This window comes from Meles meles, chromosome 2 (genome assembly GCF_922984935.1).
Source record: "Meles meles chromosome 2, mMelMel3.1 paternal haplotype, whole genome shotgun sequence".
Classification (NCBI taxonomy): Eukaryota; Metazoa; Chordata; class Mammalia; order Carnivora; family Mustelidae; genus Meles; species Meles meles.
The window spans coordinates 101,878,745-101,892,110 of record NC_060067.1 but is presented as its reverse complement, the minus strand read 5'-3'; the positions used below and the strand labels follow the sequence as shown (position 1 = coordinate 101,892,110).

The 13,366-nt window shown below is 35.9% G+C and overlaps 1 protein-coding gene across 3 annotated transcripts in view; it reads right to left on the bottom strand.

Annotated features, from left to right (window-relative positions):
- The window catches only part of COL25A1 (collagen type XXV alpha 1 chain), a 467,999-nt gene that overhangs the window by 24,587 nt on the left and 430,046 nt on the right, over window positions 1-13,366 (bottom strand). For all 3 annotated transcript variants that reach the window (XM_045995538.1, XM_045995543.1, XM_045995552.1), the window contains 7 exons: window positions 11,642-11,665; window positions 10,975-11,019; window positions 7,669-7,713; window positions 4,826-4,906; window positions 3,879-3,941; window positions 2,995-3,045; window positions 892-918 (listed from right to left, as the gene is read on the bottom strand). In XM_045995538.1, the coding sequence (XP_045851494.1) occupies window positions 892-918; window positions 2,995-3,045; window positions 3,879-3,941; window positions 4,826-4,906; window positions 7,669-7,713; window positions 10,975-11,019; window positions 11,642-11,665 (336 nt within the window). The remainder of the gene's footprint in view (window positions 1-891; window positions 919-2,994; window positions 3,046-3,878; window positions 3,942-4,825; window positions 4,907-7,668; window positions 7,714-10,974; window positions 11,020-11,641; window positions 11,666-13,366) is intronic.

Sequence of the window (13,366 nt, the reverse complement as noted above, 5' to 3'; positions counted from 1 at the left end):
TACTGGGTATTCATCGACAATTGCATCAGATACTTTGCTAAGTATCTTACAAATATGCCTCATTAAATTATCACAACACTAAGAGGAAAGTTGCCTCATTGAGTGAGTGAAGGAACAGAGAGAGGATAAGTAGTCTGCCTAAGGTAACACAGATAGTCAGTGGCAAAGCTGAGATTAGAACCTAGATACTAATTACATAGGCTCCCTGGAGGAAGGAACCTTTCTTTCAGGGCTCTTCTTAATCCTTCAAAATGTCCTCTAGGTCGACACAAAAGCAACGAACAGGTGCAAACCATCTTTCCAACATAAACTGCACCAATTCTGACAAGGATGGGTATTCTCTATTGTTCTCTTGTTAATCCAGAGTATAGAGTACATGTAAGTGATGTAATCTTCTCTTGACTAGAGCACACCTGATACATTCCACCCCATTCTAGACCAGTGATCTCTGGGGGAGTACAAAATTAAGATGTTGGGTAGTCAAAGCATTTAGCTGTAGTACTGTTATATGACAAACAAGGAGTATCAGTAACATCTGAATCTGCAACTAATGAGACATCATAAGAAAGAGCATCTGGACTCGTCTGAGAATCTCATCAGGTCCATTTCTAAATGGTTGATTTTGAGTATATTATGATTAGTAACTTAAGAAACCTATACAGTGTCATGGAAATAAGCAAAATGAGGAATAATTCATCTCCAGGTGATATCACTTAAATTTGTTGCAAGTCATTCTGCGTTGTGAGATTTAAACATCTGGATACTTAAAGGCTTAAAGATTACCAACATTGCTTGACAGATAAATAAGACAGGACAGACATGCTTCCGTCATGCTTCTCCATGATTAACAAGGAAACAGAAATCAAATAATCAAGGGGTTTTTTGGATTACCTTTGGTCCAGGAAGTCCATGAGGTCCCTGAAAAAGAAAAACACAGATTTTAATTAAGAATTGATTCACTATTTCCTAGCAGAAGTGATTATTGTATAAGAGTAACCAAAGAGATGTAAAACAAGAATCCTCCTGTTTGAGCTATAGCTAGAGGCAGGCCAGTGGATGCTAATACCTGTGAAAGTTCCTTCTAGCTCTTCGATTGTTCTGTAATTGGAAATTCATTAACAGCAATTCTTTCTGCTAAATACCCATGAGAGGGAGGGAGAAATCTGCTAGGGTTAGATGGAAGAAAAAAATTTTAAATGCATTGTGAACCTACACTATTCCTAGTTCTCAAATCCACCTTTTTATAAAATCTAGTTGGAAAAATGTGAAACATGTTATAAGTTTATATGGAATAGAGGTGGGTTTTAAAATACAGAAATTTGCCAAAGAAAAGTTCCAGATTTTAAGTACCAGTGAATAGGAGACCTTTGAATTATTGAGTCCTCTAGATCCAAGAGGAATCTAAAAGAAGAAAGAATGAGGAGATGACAGTCAAGTTTGGAACCCTGTTACAATTTAATTAAAATTAATTTAAGACTAAGGAAAGGGTTCTAATACTGATGCACTAAGCATTATTAGTTAGAATGCATTTGTTCTTACAAAGATGAATTCTTCAAGGCTCTCGTAACCATTGTTTACCAATGGAAAGAAGTTATAATGCATACATGAATCAGGGCTTTTCCCCTGTATTTTGTGGAAAATCTAACGATAGAGACTAATTTCTAACCTAAATTACCTAAACTGTACTGTAGATTGCTTTAAACTTCTCAAGTGATTTAAAAGAACTCTTTGGAGAGAGGAGTATTTAAATACCCAACAGCAAAATCATACAACAGTGTGAAAAAGATTTTTATCATGCAATATACAGATATTTGTTACATATGTCTACTTAGAAAAATATTTTCCTTTTAGGTTAGTGATAGATAAGTATTTTCAGGAAATGGCTGCTACTTTATCAGGTAGTCTTATTTTAGTAATGGTATAAAATCCCTTTAAGCTAATTAAGTTTATATGAACAGGGAATAGCATTTTAAAATTTAATTTTCTAACTTAAAATGGAGGGAGTATTAAAAAAGCCCAAAGTGTGTGATTTGCTTAATTCTTAATGAACTGTTTAGTTTTAAGAAAATAAGGTTAATTATAACTATTTTGCGGTATGAAATGGAAATGGCAGCTGGTAAGAAATAGATGATTGGGTCTACAGCTACACTTTGTGCTTAGATCATTTCAGTGACATTCTTTCTTAGAGCACAATAGGAGGGAGAAGTGACCCATAGTTTATTTAATCTGTATGATTGAAGACATGGGGTTTATTGAGACACCATAGAGATGAACGTGACCTTAGAGCCTGCCTAACTTGTTGGAGTCCTGCCCCAGTCAAAGACATTTGAAGCACGCTACCTTCTACATTCTAGCCTTAACACTAGTGCCATTAAGTAATTTTAAGAATTACACTGGTTTAATGGCCGCCTTCAGCACCAGACATGAGTTCGATGAGGGCATGGCCATTGACTTCATTGGTCATTGAGGGATAGTTGTGGTGAACACCACATCTATCCACCAGAGCACCATAAAGATGAAAAGAGAAACAAGCAACAATACATATCATCTGTGGAAGTGGGCTTCAATTTTTACCTTATTATTTTATAAATGTTCCTATTAAACATCTCATTAAAGGATTTCAATCAAAGTTGGTTAGGCACGTTCATGAATGGCTACAATTATTAAACTTGTTATACTACTAATGGCCTAAACAGTGGCTGGTTAAGATGATTTTTTTGATGTTCATACTGCAGGTTGGAGTAAAGCTTGTTAAATCTATCTTCAAGTTTCCTGTCACAAAGCTACTCTATCTCTTCTCAAGAGATGTGTTTAGGATAGTGAAAGACAACACTATAAAGTCAGTAACTCTCAATGCACATTGTATTTTCTGTCCATTCCACAGAGAGTAGCAGAAAATACAAACTGGCTATTTTGAGGGATGTGTTCATGTTTTTTTTTCTAGTAGCATGCTTGTAAATAAAGGACTACATTTTGAAGAGAAGAAAGGCTTACCATGGGGCCTGGGGGGCCATGGGGTCCTGGTGGGCCTGGTGGGCCTATGATCTGTATGTCCAAAACATAAACATGGATTTGGTTACTTCATTTAGATAAGGCAGTTTGGCTTGAATCTTAGGCTGGGGTTCTGCTAAGGCCATTAATAGCTGCTGTGGAACAATACTAGAAGAAGTGATGCAATTGAGTCTTTTTTTTTTTTTTTTTTTTTTAAGATTTTATTTATTTGACAGAGAGAAATTACAAGAGAGGCAGGCAGAGAGAGAGGAAGGGAAGCAGGCTCTCCGCTGAGCAGAGAGCCCGACGCGGGACTCGATCCCAGGACCCTGAGATCATGACCTGAGCCGAAGGCAGCGGCTTAACCCACTGAGCCACCCAGGCGCCCCGCAATTGAGTCTTTATGTTTAGAAATTCATTAATGAGAATTAAAAAAAAAAAAAAAAAACACCAAAAAATACAGTTGTTTTACAAAAGCCGGGATAAATTTATAAAAAAGTCATTAAATGCAAAGACAACAACTGCTTACCAAGAAATGCTATAATGCCTCAACCACTATTAAACTCTCAAATTATTTCACTGAGTAGCAACAGAGCTCTGGAGGAAAAAAAAAAAAGTATGTTCTGTATTCACAAACCTCTACCCAAAAGCTTGATGGGAAAACCATTAATTTTCTCCTTAGGATTAGAGGGTCCCCTAAAAAATCTTCCTTTACCTCAGATCTCTGAGACACTTTGTCTCTCATTATACAAGGCCGACAGATATACTCTCTAGTTTGACAAACTCTGAGGTTCACGGTCTTTTTACTGTCAATAAGCCATCCGGCACTTTGCCCGAACTGGGCAAATAAAAGGCCTGTTTCAGAAGTTCAACCGCCATGGACTTACAGAAGGACCCTGAGGACCTGGCAATCCGGAGTCTCCTTTTTCTCCTTTCATTCCATTGGCACCCTACAAATAACCAGTGAGAGTTGAGCCAGTAAACTTTTCCCAAAGTGTAAGAAACACCTGAATTTTCTCCCCAGGCCCACCATTCTTTTGCAATTTTTATATACTATTATACACATCACATATAAAAGAAGGATTTATCCCCCTGCATTTTAGTCTCAAACTGCAAGCCTCTCCAGATCTCTAGGATTGTGGGTGATATGTGAAATAAAATACAAAGTAAATAAAAACTAGGTTAGGCTTGATAGGTTCAACTTATACATTGTTAAATATACCAGATTATAAATGTCATATTTTTTATGGTGGTGCTCACTTTAAATAGCAAAGGTCAGTTTTTTAACTTGGTTTTCATTGACATTTATTTATACACTTCCTTGTTTTAAAATAGATTTAGGGCAGTGAAATTTTCTACATTTTTTTCTATTTTGCCTTCCAAATTCTTAGTAAAAATTATAGGATAAAACCATAAAAACACCATTCCACACACACAAAGAGAGCACTTTCAAGAGTAACTTCTTTCTAAATTGTCTTATATTTTTTAGTTTGTTAATTTTTTATTGTTACAGTTTATTTTAAAATGACCAGCTACCACCATTTTACACATACCAAATTCAAGTGATCAACTATATTTATTTTACTATCTTTTGATGAAAACAATTCAGGAAAACATGACGGTTTATTTTATAATTCATTTGGTTAGATGCTTTAAAACTTGTTTTAGTGGCCCAGTTGGAGAAATTAACCAACAATACCTCAAATATGTAAAAGTAAAAATATTACTTTTTAATGTAATATTAACCACTAGATGAGAGTGCAGCTAATTATATAACTCCTTTCTGATTAATTTATCTTGATATGAACACACCCTAAAAAAAGTATAAACATACCGGTAATCCAGGAAGTCCGATTCCTCCTTTTTCACCTGGCATACCTGGGTCCCCCATGTCTCCCTTTGAGCCTTTAAGTCCCTACAAATGATATGGTTGCATGTAAGAATCATATTAACCCTTGATAGTAACATTCTAGGGCAAACAGAATTCCAGATCAGTTTTGTGCGTGGGTGGTCCTATCCGGAGACGATTCTGATTTTCTCTGTTAGGTAGAGTTGTTATTATTTTTTTTTAATTTTATTTATTTATTTGACAGACAGAGATCACAAGGAGGCAGAGAGGCAGGCAGAGAGAGAGGAAGCAGGCGCCCCTCTGAATGAAGAGCCGGATGCGGGGCTCGATCCCAGAACTCTGAGATCATGACCTGAGCCGAAGGCAGAGGCTTCTTAACCCACTGGGCCACCAGGTGCCCCAACAGTTATTTCTTATAGCAACCTTCTACACTGAGTCAATACTATTTCCTCATGTAATGAAAGGGGTTAAATTCTACTACTTAGGCCATTTAATCATGAACTTAGGTGTTTACATAATTTCTCCTGATTCTATATTTTTTTCCTGGCAGCTAATTTGAAACCACTGGTCCTGAAAACAATTTAAAGGATTGAATTCTCAGCAGTACCATATACATTTTGAACCAGGACTAATGTTATAATAACAAGAGGTTGAGATAAAATTCTCCTATCTCTACCTACGATACTCCCTTCCCCCTCTTAAAAGCAGGTGGAAGTTCTGGTCACCATCAGTTTCGAGGATTCAATACAGAGAAAGGTAAATAATGTAAGCACCAATCATTAGGCACCAGTGCTCAACTAAGCTTAGGGAAACACTTCCACAGTGTTCTTATTTTATTCTCAAACACCCCTATGAGGCGGTCCATGATGTTATTTTTATTCTTTTACAGTGAGGAAATAAATAAATGTATTTTTTGAGTGCTAGCAAATCTCAATTTTGTAATAATACTGAAGTCAATTTATATTGTTAAACATTAATAGGAGCTTCACTATCGTACGACCACATGGCCCATTCTTGAGCAGGGATGATCATAGTTCTGATAGGGCCCCTGGCTGCCCAAACCTGTTCAACTTTTCCATACTACAAACTACTTAGGGACAGGAACATGACTTTTCTTGACTTATTCCTGTAGCACTTAGTTCAGAATCACTTGCTAGGTGGGTGTGTAGGTGCCCAAATGGGTAGATGGATCTTACTGGTTAATCAGCCCCTGGTTGGTTTTAGGAATCTAGTGATGGAGAGTAGCAGGGCAGTCAATCTCTGCTATTGGACTTAAAAGCGGCGGGGGGGTGGGGGGGTTGGGAGGTTGAGGGACCAGGTGGTGGGTAATGAGGAGGGCACGTACTGCATGGAGCACTGGGTGTGATGCCAAAACAATGAACACTGTTATGCTGTAAATAAACAAATAAAAATAAATAAATTAAAAAAAAAAAGCCTATAGAAAACACCCCTCCAACTATTATATATGTAGGGACCATGTAATATGTTATTCTGCATGTTAAATCAATTATTTTTAATAACTAACATGGGGAAAGGTAATACAACTAGATTTTTAAAAAAGATTTATTTATTTATTTTGAGAGAGAGAGTGTGTGTGAATGGGAGGGGTATGGCAGGGGGCGGCGGCAGGGAGAGAAAATCCCAAGCAGACTCCCAGGTGAGTGCAGAGCTCAGTGCAAGGTTCTATCTTAGGACCCTAAAATCATGACTTGAGCTGAAAACAAGAGCAAGATGTTTAACCAACTGTGCCACCTAGGTGCCCCAGGACAACCAGATTTTTAAATTCTAATATGATTTCTGATTAATAATAGTAAACTATCTAAAGCCTCTTTTTAAATTATCACATTTATTTAATGTGACATTATAGGATTTGCAACATACCACTCTGATATTAAAATAACTTTTCTCTTAAACTTAATTTCTTATCTAATACTATCTCCTGAGGAGCGTATTTTGCCAACTGTATCAAGAATCCTTTTGATTTCTTATGATCTTGATGTCAGCCATTTCTTGTGTAAATAATGGAAGCCCAGAAAACATCAAATGTCTTGAAATCATTGTGATTTGACTCTGAATTCCCCATAGTGTTCACATTCTCCTAGTCAGATTATTTTTGGTCAGAGGTAAACCACAGTTTCTAGGCCAAATTCAGCCCAGGGATTATTTTTGCACAGACTGAATTCTTGAAAAAAATTTAAGGTGTGTTCAGATAAAAAACCAAATGTGACGAAGACTCTGTGTGACCTGCAAAGCCTGAAACATTTACTATCTGTCCTTTACAGAAAAAGTTTGCCAACCTCTGTGTTGAGGGAAACCCTTAGAGATACTGTCATTTTCTGTGAAGGTACAAATGCCCCACCTGTTTCTGTTTTTTTTTTTAACAATCTTGAAATTTAGTTGTAATCTTTATTTAGGAAAAAAATATTGTCAAAATAACACATACAAGCAATATCTAATTTTGTGGAAACTTTGACCGACTGATTTTAATTTTGAATGATTTGTATTTATTGACAAAATTAGCCTATTCTTATTAAATTAGTAATGATCTTATAAGTCTAATAAAAATTTACTGAAGTGTCACTGGTAGATTGATAAGGAGTATTAAGACAAAACTAAAATGTCATACCACTTACATGTTTTTGCAAAGAGAACTAATGTCTAATTTAAAAGCAATTGCTTTTTAAAGTTAATATAATCTCTACAACAGATGGTAAAAAAATAGAGAGGATATCATATATCAACACTCATGTCTTTTTGGCTCCAAACCTATAATAAAAGTGGTGATCAATTATGATGTTTGAATGACAGTATATATCTTTGAAAATTACCTGCTCTCCATCAACTCCTGGGATTCCTGGAGATCCTGGCTCTCCCTGTTAAGAGAAAAAGTGATGGCTTGCTTCCATTTATCATTGGTAAATAGAAGTCATGTTAGCTAGTGACAGTACAATTTGACTTTCAGCATATGTATCGTAACCCAAGAACAGTTTGTTATATCATACACATATCAAAACTAAGTGAAGTAACATTTTCTTGAAGATTATATGTAACAATAGTCATGTAGCTCAGATTCAATGTTTTTATTTTTTGTCCCAAGTGAGATGTAGGCTAAAGGAAAAAATGGTGAAAGAAAACTCATAGAGATCATTTAATGGTTGACCAATATCCTATAACAACAACCTATATATCTTAGTTAATTTTTTCCTTCCTAAAAAATCTGTATGATTTCTCTTCATTTTCCAACTTCAGAAAAAGCAAAAACATGACAGTTGACTTAAGAACAGAATGCAAAGCCATAAGTTTATAATATTTTAACTGATAACATTTGAACAACGGATACAGGTTCATGATTGTGAATGTGTTATTTCCAGATAGAATCAATCAGATAACATCTTAATCCACATAAAATTACTTTTGGATTGATTCAATTACCTATACTATGCTAGGAATAAATTAAAGTTTTCTATTCATATGATTTCTTAGAAACCTTGACAAACCCAAAATCTATTTATTTTTTCTTAACTGAAGATGTCCCATTTAAAACAAACGTAAACAATGGCCTAGATATTTATTCAAACAACAAATCTCCAGTCATTTTTCATTTGGAAATGTACTGAACAAATTTTTTGAAAGGTAAGATATCATTTTAGATCAATGCATCACTTTTGTAGATCCCATTATATTGAAATTGTTAGACAGTCTTTCCCCAGTAAAAACTTTAAGAGCTATCAGCCATAGAATGAAATTTGAGCTTTCCAAACATTTAATGAAAGCCTGACAAAAAAATGAGCAAAAAAAAAAAAAAAAAAGGAAAAGCCTTTCCTTACTCCTGACTTCCCGTTCTTTGTGGGAGCAGCAAAGTTTATTTTGCCACAAACAAGTCTGCTGAGGTTGGATGCACCTGGCCAAGACCTAGTTTCAGTCTGAATACTTGTCAGCACTCTGGGTCCAGTAATGATTGTTTTGCTATGCTTTTACCTTCAAAATGTGACCCGTGAGTGTTTAAAAGAAAACATAACTCATGACTTATGAATTTATCTTTCACTCATCAAATGTAGTTTGTAAAGATTACTTGATGTGTAAGAAGTCAACTGATCCTGCTTTGACAAAGGAAAGAGAAACACTAACTGAATAGGTTTCCATTCAGTCTGAGGTTGTGAGTCCCCAGGGCAAATGGGTTCTGTATTTGACTCAGGCTGCATTTGCTGACTCTTGGTCATAGGCATATCTCATCTCAAATATCCCAACCTTCTCAAGGAGAGATCACGGAAAGCTTGAAAGACTGTATCAGTCAGTCCAAGAGCTTAGTTATGAGATCACTGTGTTTTGTGTGAGGTGGGGCAAGGTAATAGCATAGCGGGAAGGCTGGCAGGACTGAGAGGGAAGGGAGGCTCACTACTCCTCTCCCACAACCCACTTGCCGCGACATTCATTTGGCCAGCTTCTTTCTATGTCAGTTTCAGCTAAAAGTCATCCTTGATTCCTAAGACTGAGAGTAACCTTCACATTTGCCACATCCGTGTACTATTCATCAAAGTACTTACTCTATTGATTAATAATTGTGCCTTTACTTGCCTATCTCCTGTTCTAAACTGTAAGCTCCTTATTGAAACCCTTATTATATCCAAGTATCTCTGTTAGATATTAGTCTTTATCATAGAATAGAGGCTCAAAAATTATTTACTGAATAACAATTAAAATGAATAGTAATTGGATTATAAAACAAGGAGGGAGGTACAGGTTTTACCACTACATATATCCTTCATGGCTAGGTGGTTCTTTTTGTCTCTTTAGAACAAGGGATGGATTCCCTTTGGATTTCTGTAGATCCTTTGGGCTTTAAAGAAGGGTAAAGTCCTAGAAGCTTTTAGGGTGTGTTTAGCACTGAGACCAATTTTGGTTCTGGAGACTTAGTCAAGTGAGGAGAAGAACAAAGAACTTAGATCCTAGTTGACTCTACACAGATGAAAAAACGATCTGCAGATTTCCTTCGTGGCTGTCTAATCCAGCTCACCATGATATTAGAATAGGGATCCAGGCTGACTTGCTCACCAGGAACAAACAATTGGAGCAATTTTTGGTTACATTTCTTAGGGACCAGAATGAGATAGAGAAATAGAAAGTTTAAAAATCCCAAACCTTACATTAATTTTTACACGAGATCTGTTTGAAATTAGGCTCCATGTTCTAAATGTATCTTATATGGGTAAGGACCTCTGCACTATTTTACTTTATACTCCTTTTTATAATAGAAAAAGATTTCTATGTGTTAGCTTTCTGTTTCTAAGCATCTTGAAAGAAAAGGATACAAAAGCTGGTGTGTGTGTCTGTGTAGGTATGAGTGTGTATGTGTGTATGACAGACTTAGCAAATAAACTGCTTTAAAAGGCACCAAGAAAAGATGGATTTCAAAACTACTTGAATCTCCTACAGAATGTCAATGATGAAAGTCATATTTCAACAAATACAGCTCAGTTCTTAAAAGCTAGAGACACTGCCCATGTGTTAATTGCTCAAATGTGGCTAAACAAACCTAAGTTTAAGTTTGGAGGGATAAAGCAAACACCACTAATAAATTTGAGATATAATCAAGAAATTCTAGGTTCCTGCTATTCGTAAGTGGTATGTTTCATTAGTTGAGATTTAAATGGCAGAATGTTTGAATAAGTATAATAGGATTTGTTATAAAAAATGACCCAAAAGTGATTCCTCAAATTGTCATCTGTGAATACATCTTGCTCAATCTTCTCTTGTTCTTATTATTACAAAAGAATTGAAGGGAAAAATCTTTTTTAGTGTCAGAGTAAATTTTCCTTAGTGGCTCTTTTACCTTTATAATTTCTGTAAAACTTGTTTTTCCCTTTGTTTAATATTCTGTTTTTCTTAGTATCCTCCCTCTAAATTTAATGCTATTCTTATTTCTCTCTCTTCTTTCCTAATTTTCCTTTTTATTTTTCCCAGTCCTGCTTTCTTAAGCCCAGACCTCAATGTTTATTCTTAGCTCTCTTAAGCAATATTGCTGATCTCAGCTCCTTCCGCATTTTGGAAGAATGATTTTTCAAAGATACATATATTTAAGGTGGGATTCTCTATATCATACATGGTAAATGGAAATAAGTAAAATAAAGAGTAACCTTTGGCCCTTGTAGTCCTTGAGGTCCAGGTGGTCCAGGGGGACCCTAAATCAAGAAAAGACAAAGTTTTAAAAAGTAGCAAGTATATGTATCACAATTTATGCTTTAAATAATAAGTACAATATATACTTCTTTTATTTCTGTCATAATCACACATCCCCCAATCTTAATTTGCAATGAGGGCAAATTTCACCAGCTATGGAATTATAAAAATGACCTACTTATATGCAAAAATATCAGTACATTTAGGTAAAATAACACTGAAGATGCTTTTCAGTTTATTTTCTAAGATAATGCAAAATTGCTGCTGTGTCCTGAGCTCATCTCCTTGGCATGAGATAGCTTACTAATATTACCTGTGTTTCCAGACCCCCGGCCTCCCCACCCCACACAAGGGACTTGATTCCCCAAACACTGAGGAACAAAGCTATATTATTATAAGGTCAAAGACTTTAAGAAAGGCAACAATAACTTTTTTTTTTTTGGTCTTTTTCACTACACAAACAAATGACTTAATTGGGCAAACGTCATAAAAGGTTATTAATATAAGGAAGCATAAAACTCAATATCAGACAAAAACAAGTGCTACATTAGTTCCAGTACAGCCGGCATGCATCAACACCAAATATGAAGTCACAGACCACAGAAATCATGCAATAGGAGTTACCGTGACAGTTAAGGTGGTAATCCTCTGTTGGGAAAATGCATTGACAAAGACAGAGTTACCTATTTTGTGTGCTAAAGTACAATAATACATTTACGAAATAATCAATTTTCTAAATACGTCCTGGCAAGCCTGATGTCTTATAAGAGACTGACAAGATACTGAAAACATATTATCCTATCTTTAAATGAATATAGGATAGAAATAAAGATTTTGTGGGGAGCAGGGGTCAGATGGTCATTCGTCACCTGATAAAGATTGTTTTTAAATGATTTTTAGATTTTTCTTTAAAAAAATCTGTGTTAAGAAAAAAGGAAATGTCAAAATTTTAATTCATTGGATTAAAAAAATTTATGTAGTAAAATAGTGTACTGGAGAGCTTTGTCAGCATGACTGTGAACTGAGAAACTGCTATTTGCAGGAGTTCCATTCTAGAGCACTTCAGTTAAAGAAAAGGGAAATATCCAATTGTAGGTATAAGTAATATTTTTCCTTTTTTAGATTTTAGCTTATTTGTTGCATTATAATTAGCTTTATTGGGTGCCATGGCTAAAGACAGAAGGTGACATGGAATTCATCCAATTTCTTAGTGTAAAGTACTATGGCACCATAACGAAATGTATTCTGTCAAAGGATGATTCTCCACATTTCATTTTGAATCCATGAATCATTTCTGCATTAATGTTTTCTAGTCTAAGTCTCGTGCTAAAAGTTCTTTTTGTGTTGTGTGTGTGTGAGAGTGAGAGAGAGAAAGAGAGTGTGTGACCAGGGGGGTCGGGGGTGAGGAAGGGCAGAGGGAGAGGGAGAGAGAGAATCTCAAGCAGGCTCCACAACCAGCAAGGAGCCCTGGGTGGGCCTCCATCTTACGATCGTGAGATCATGACCTGAGCTGAAATCAAAAGTTGGTCTTTCAACCAACTGAACCACTCAGGCACCACGCGTGCTATAAGTTCTGTAGGGCTCAACCACCTGATGTAGTCATAGAGGGAGCACACTTTCCATCAGCGACTCTGGTCACAGAAAAATGTTATCCAGTCACATGTAAACTTGTGATTATCAGTTTAACACCATCTGTTTATTTTCCACTCTTCCATTCCAATTTCTGATTCAGGTTGCTGTTGTTGTTTATTATTATTGTCGTAAAAAACAATCTTAATATTACCGATCTTGCTTCACCCACTTGGGTCTCTAGTGACATGACATCATCATTTCTTAGAAAACAATATATTTATGCACGTGTAGAAATGATTAAAGTCTGTATTCTATGATAGCATCAGTCGCGGTCATTACAGCTTCATGGATAACACAGTAGGGAAAAAAAACACCACCAGTGCTTCTAAGACAAAAGGCAAAGTAGTCACAAACTGGAGGCAAGTTTAAAAAAAATATATCAAGGCCCAGATTGTTATACTATGGACTCCGGGAAACAAACAGAGGGTTTCAGAAAGAAGGGGTTGAGGGGATGGGTGAGCCTGGTGATGGATATTAAGGAGGGCACAGATTGCATGGAGCACTGGGTGTTATACGCAAACAATGAATCATGGAACATGACATCAAAAACTAATGAAGTACTGTATGGTGACTAACATAATAAAAAAAAAACTATCATATTTGTGTAACACAAGGCACCACTTACTTTATTCTTAAGGGATTCACCTAGAGCTTGAGTCAGATTTATAGTCCTGAGAAAGCTACTTCTTTGCTCCTATAAGTAGGTGAGTCATTTAT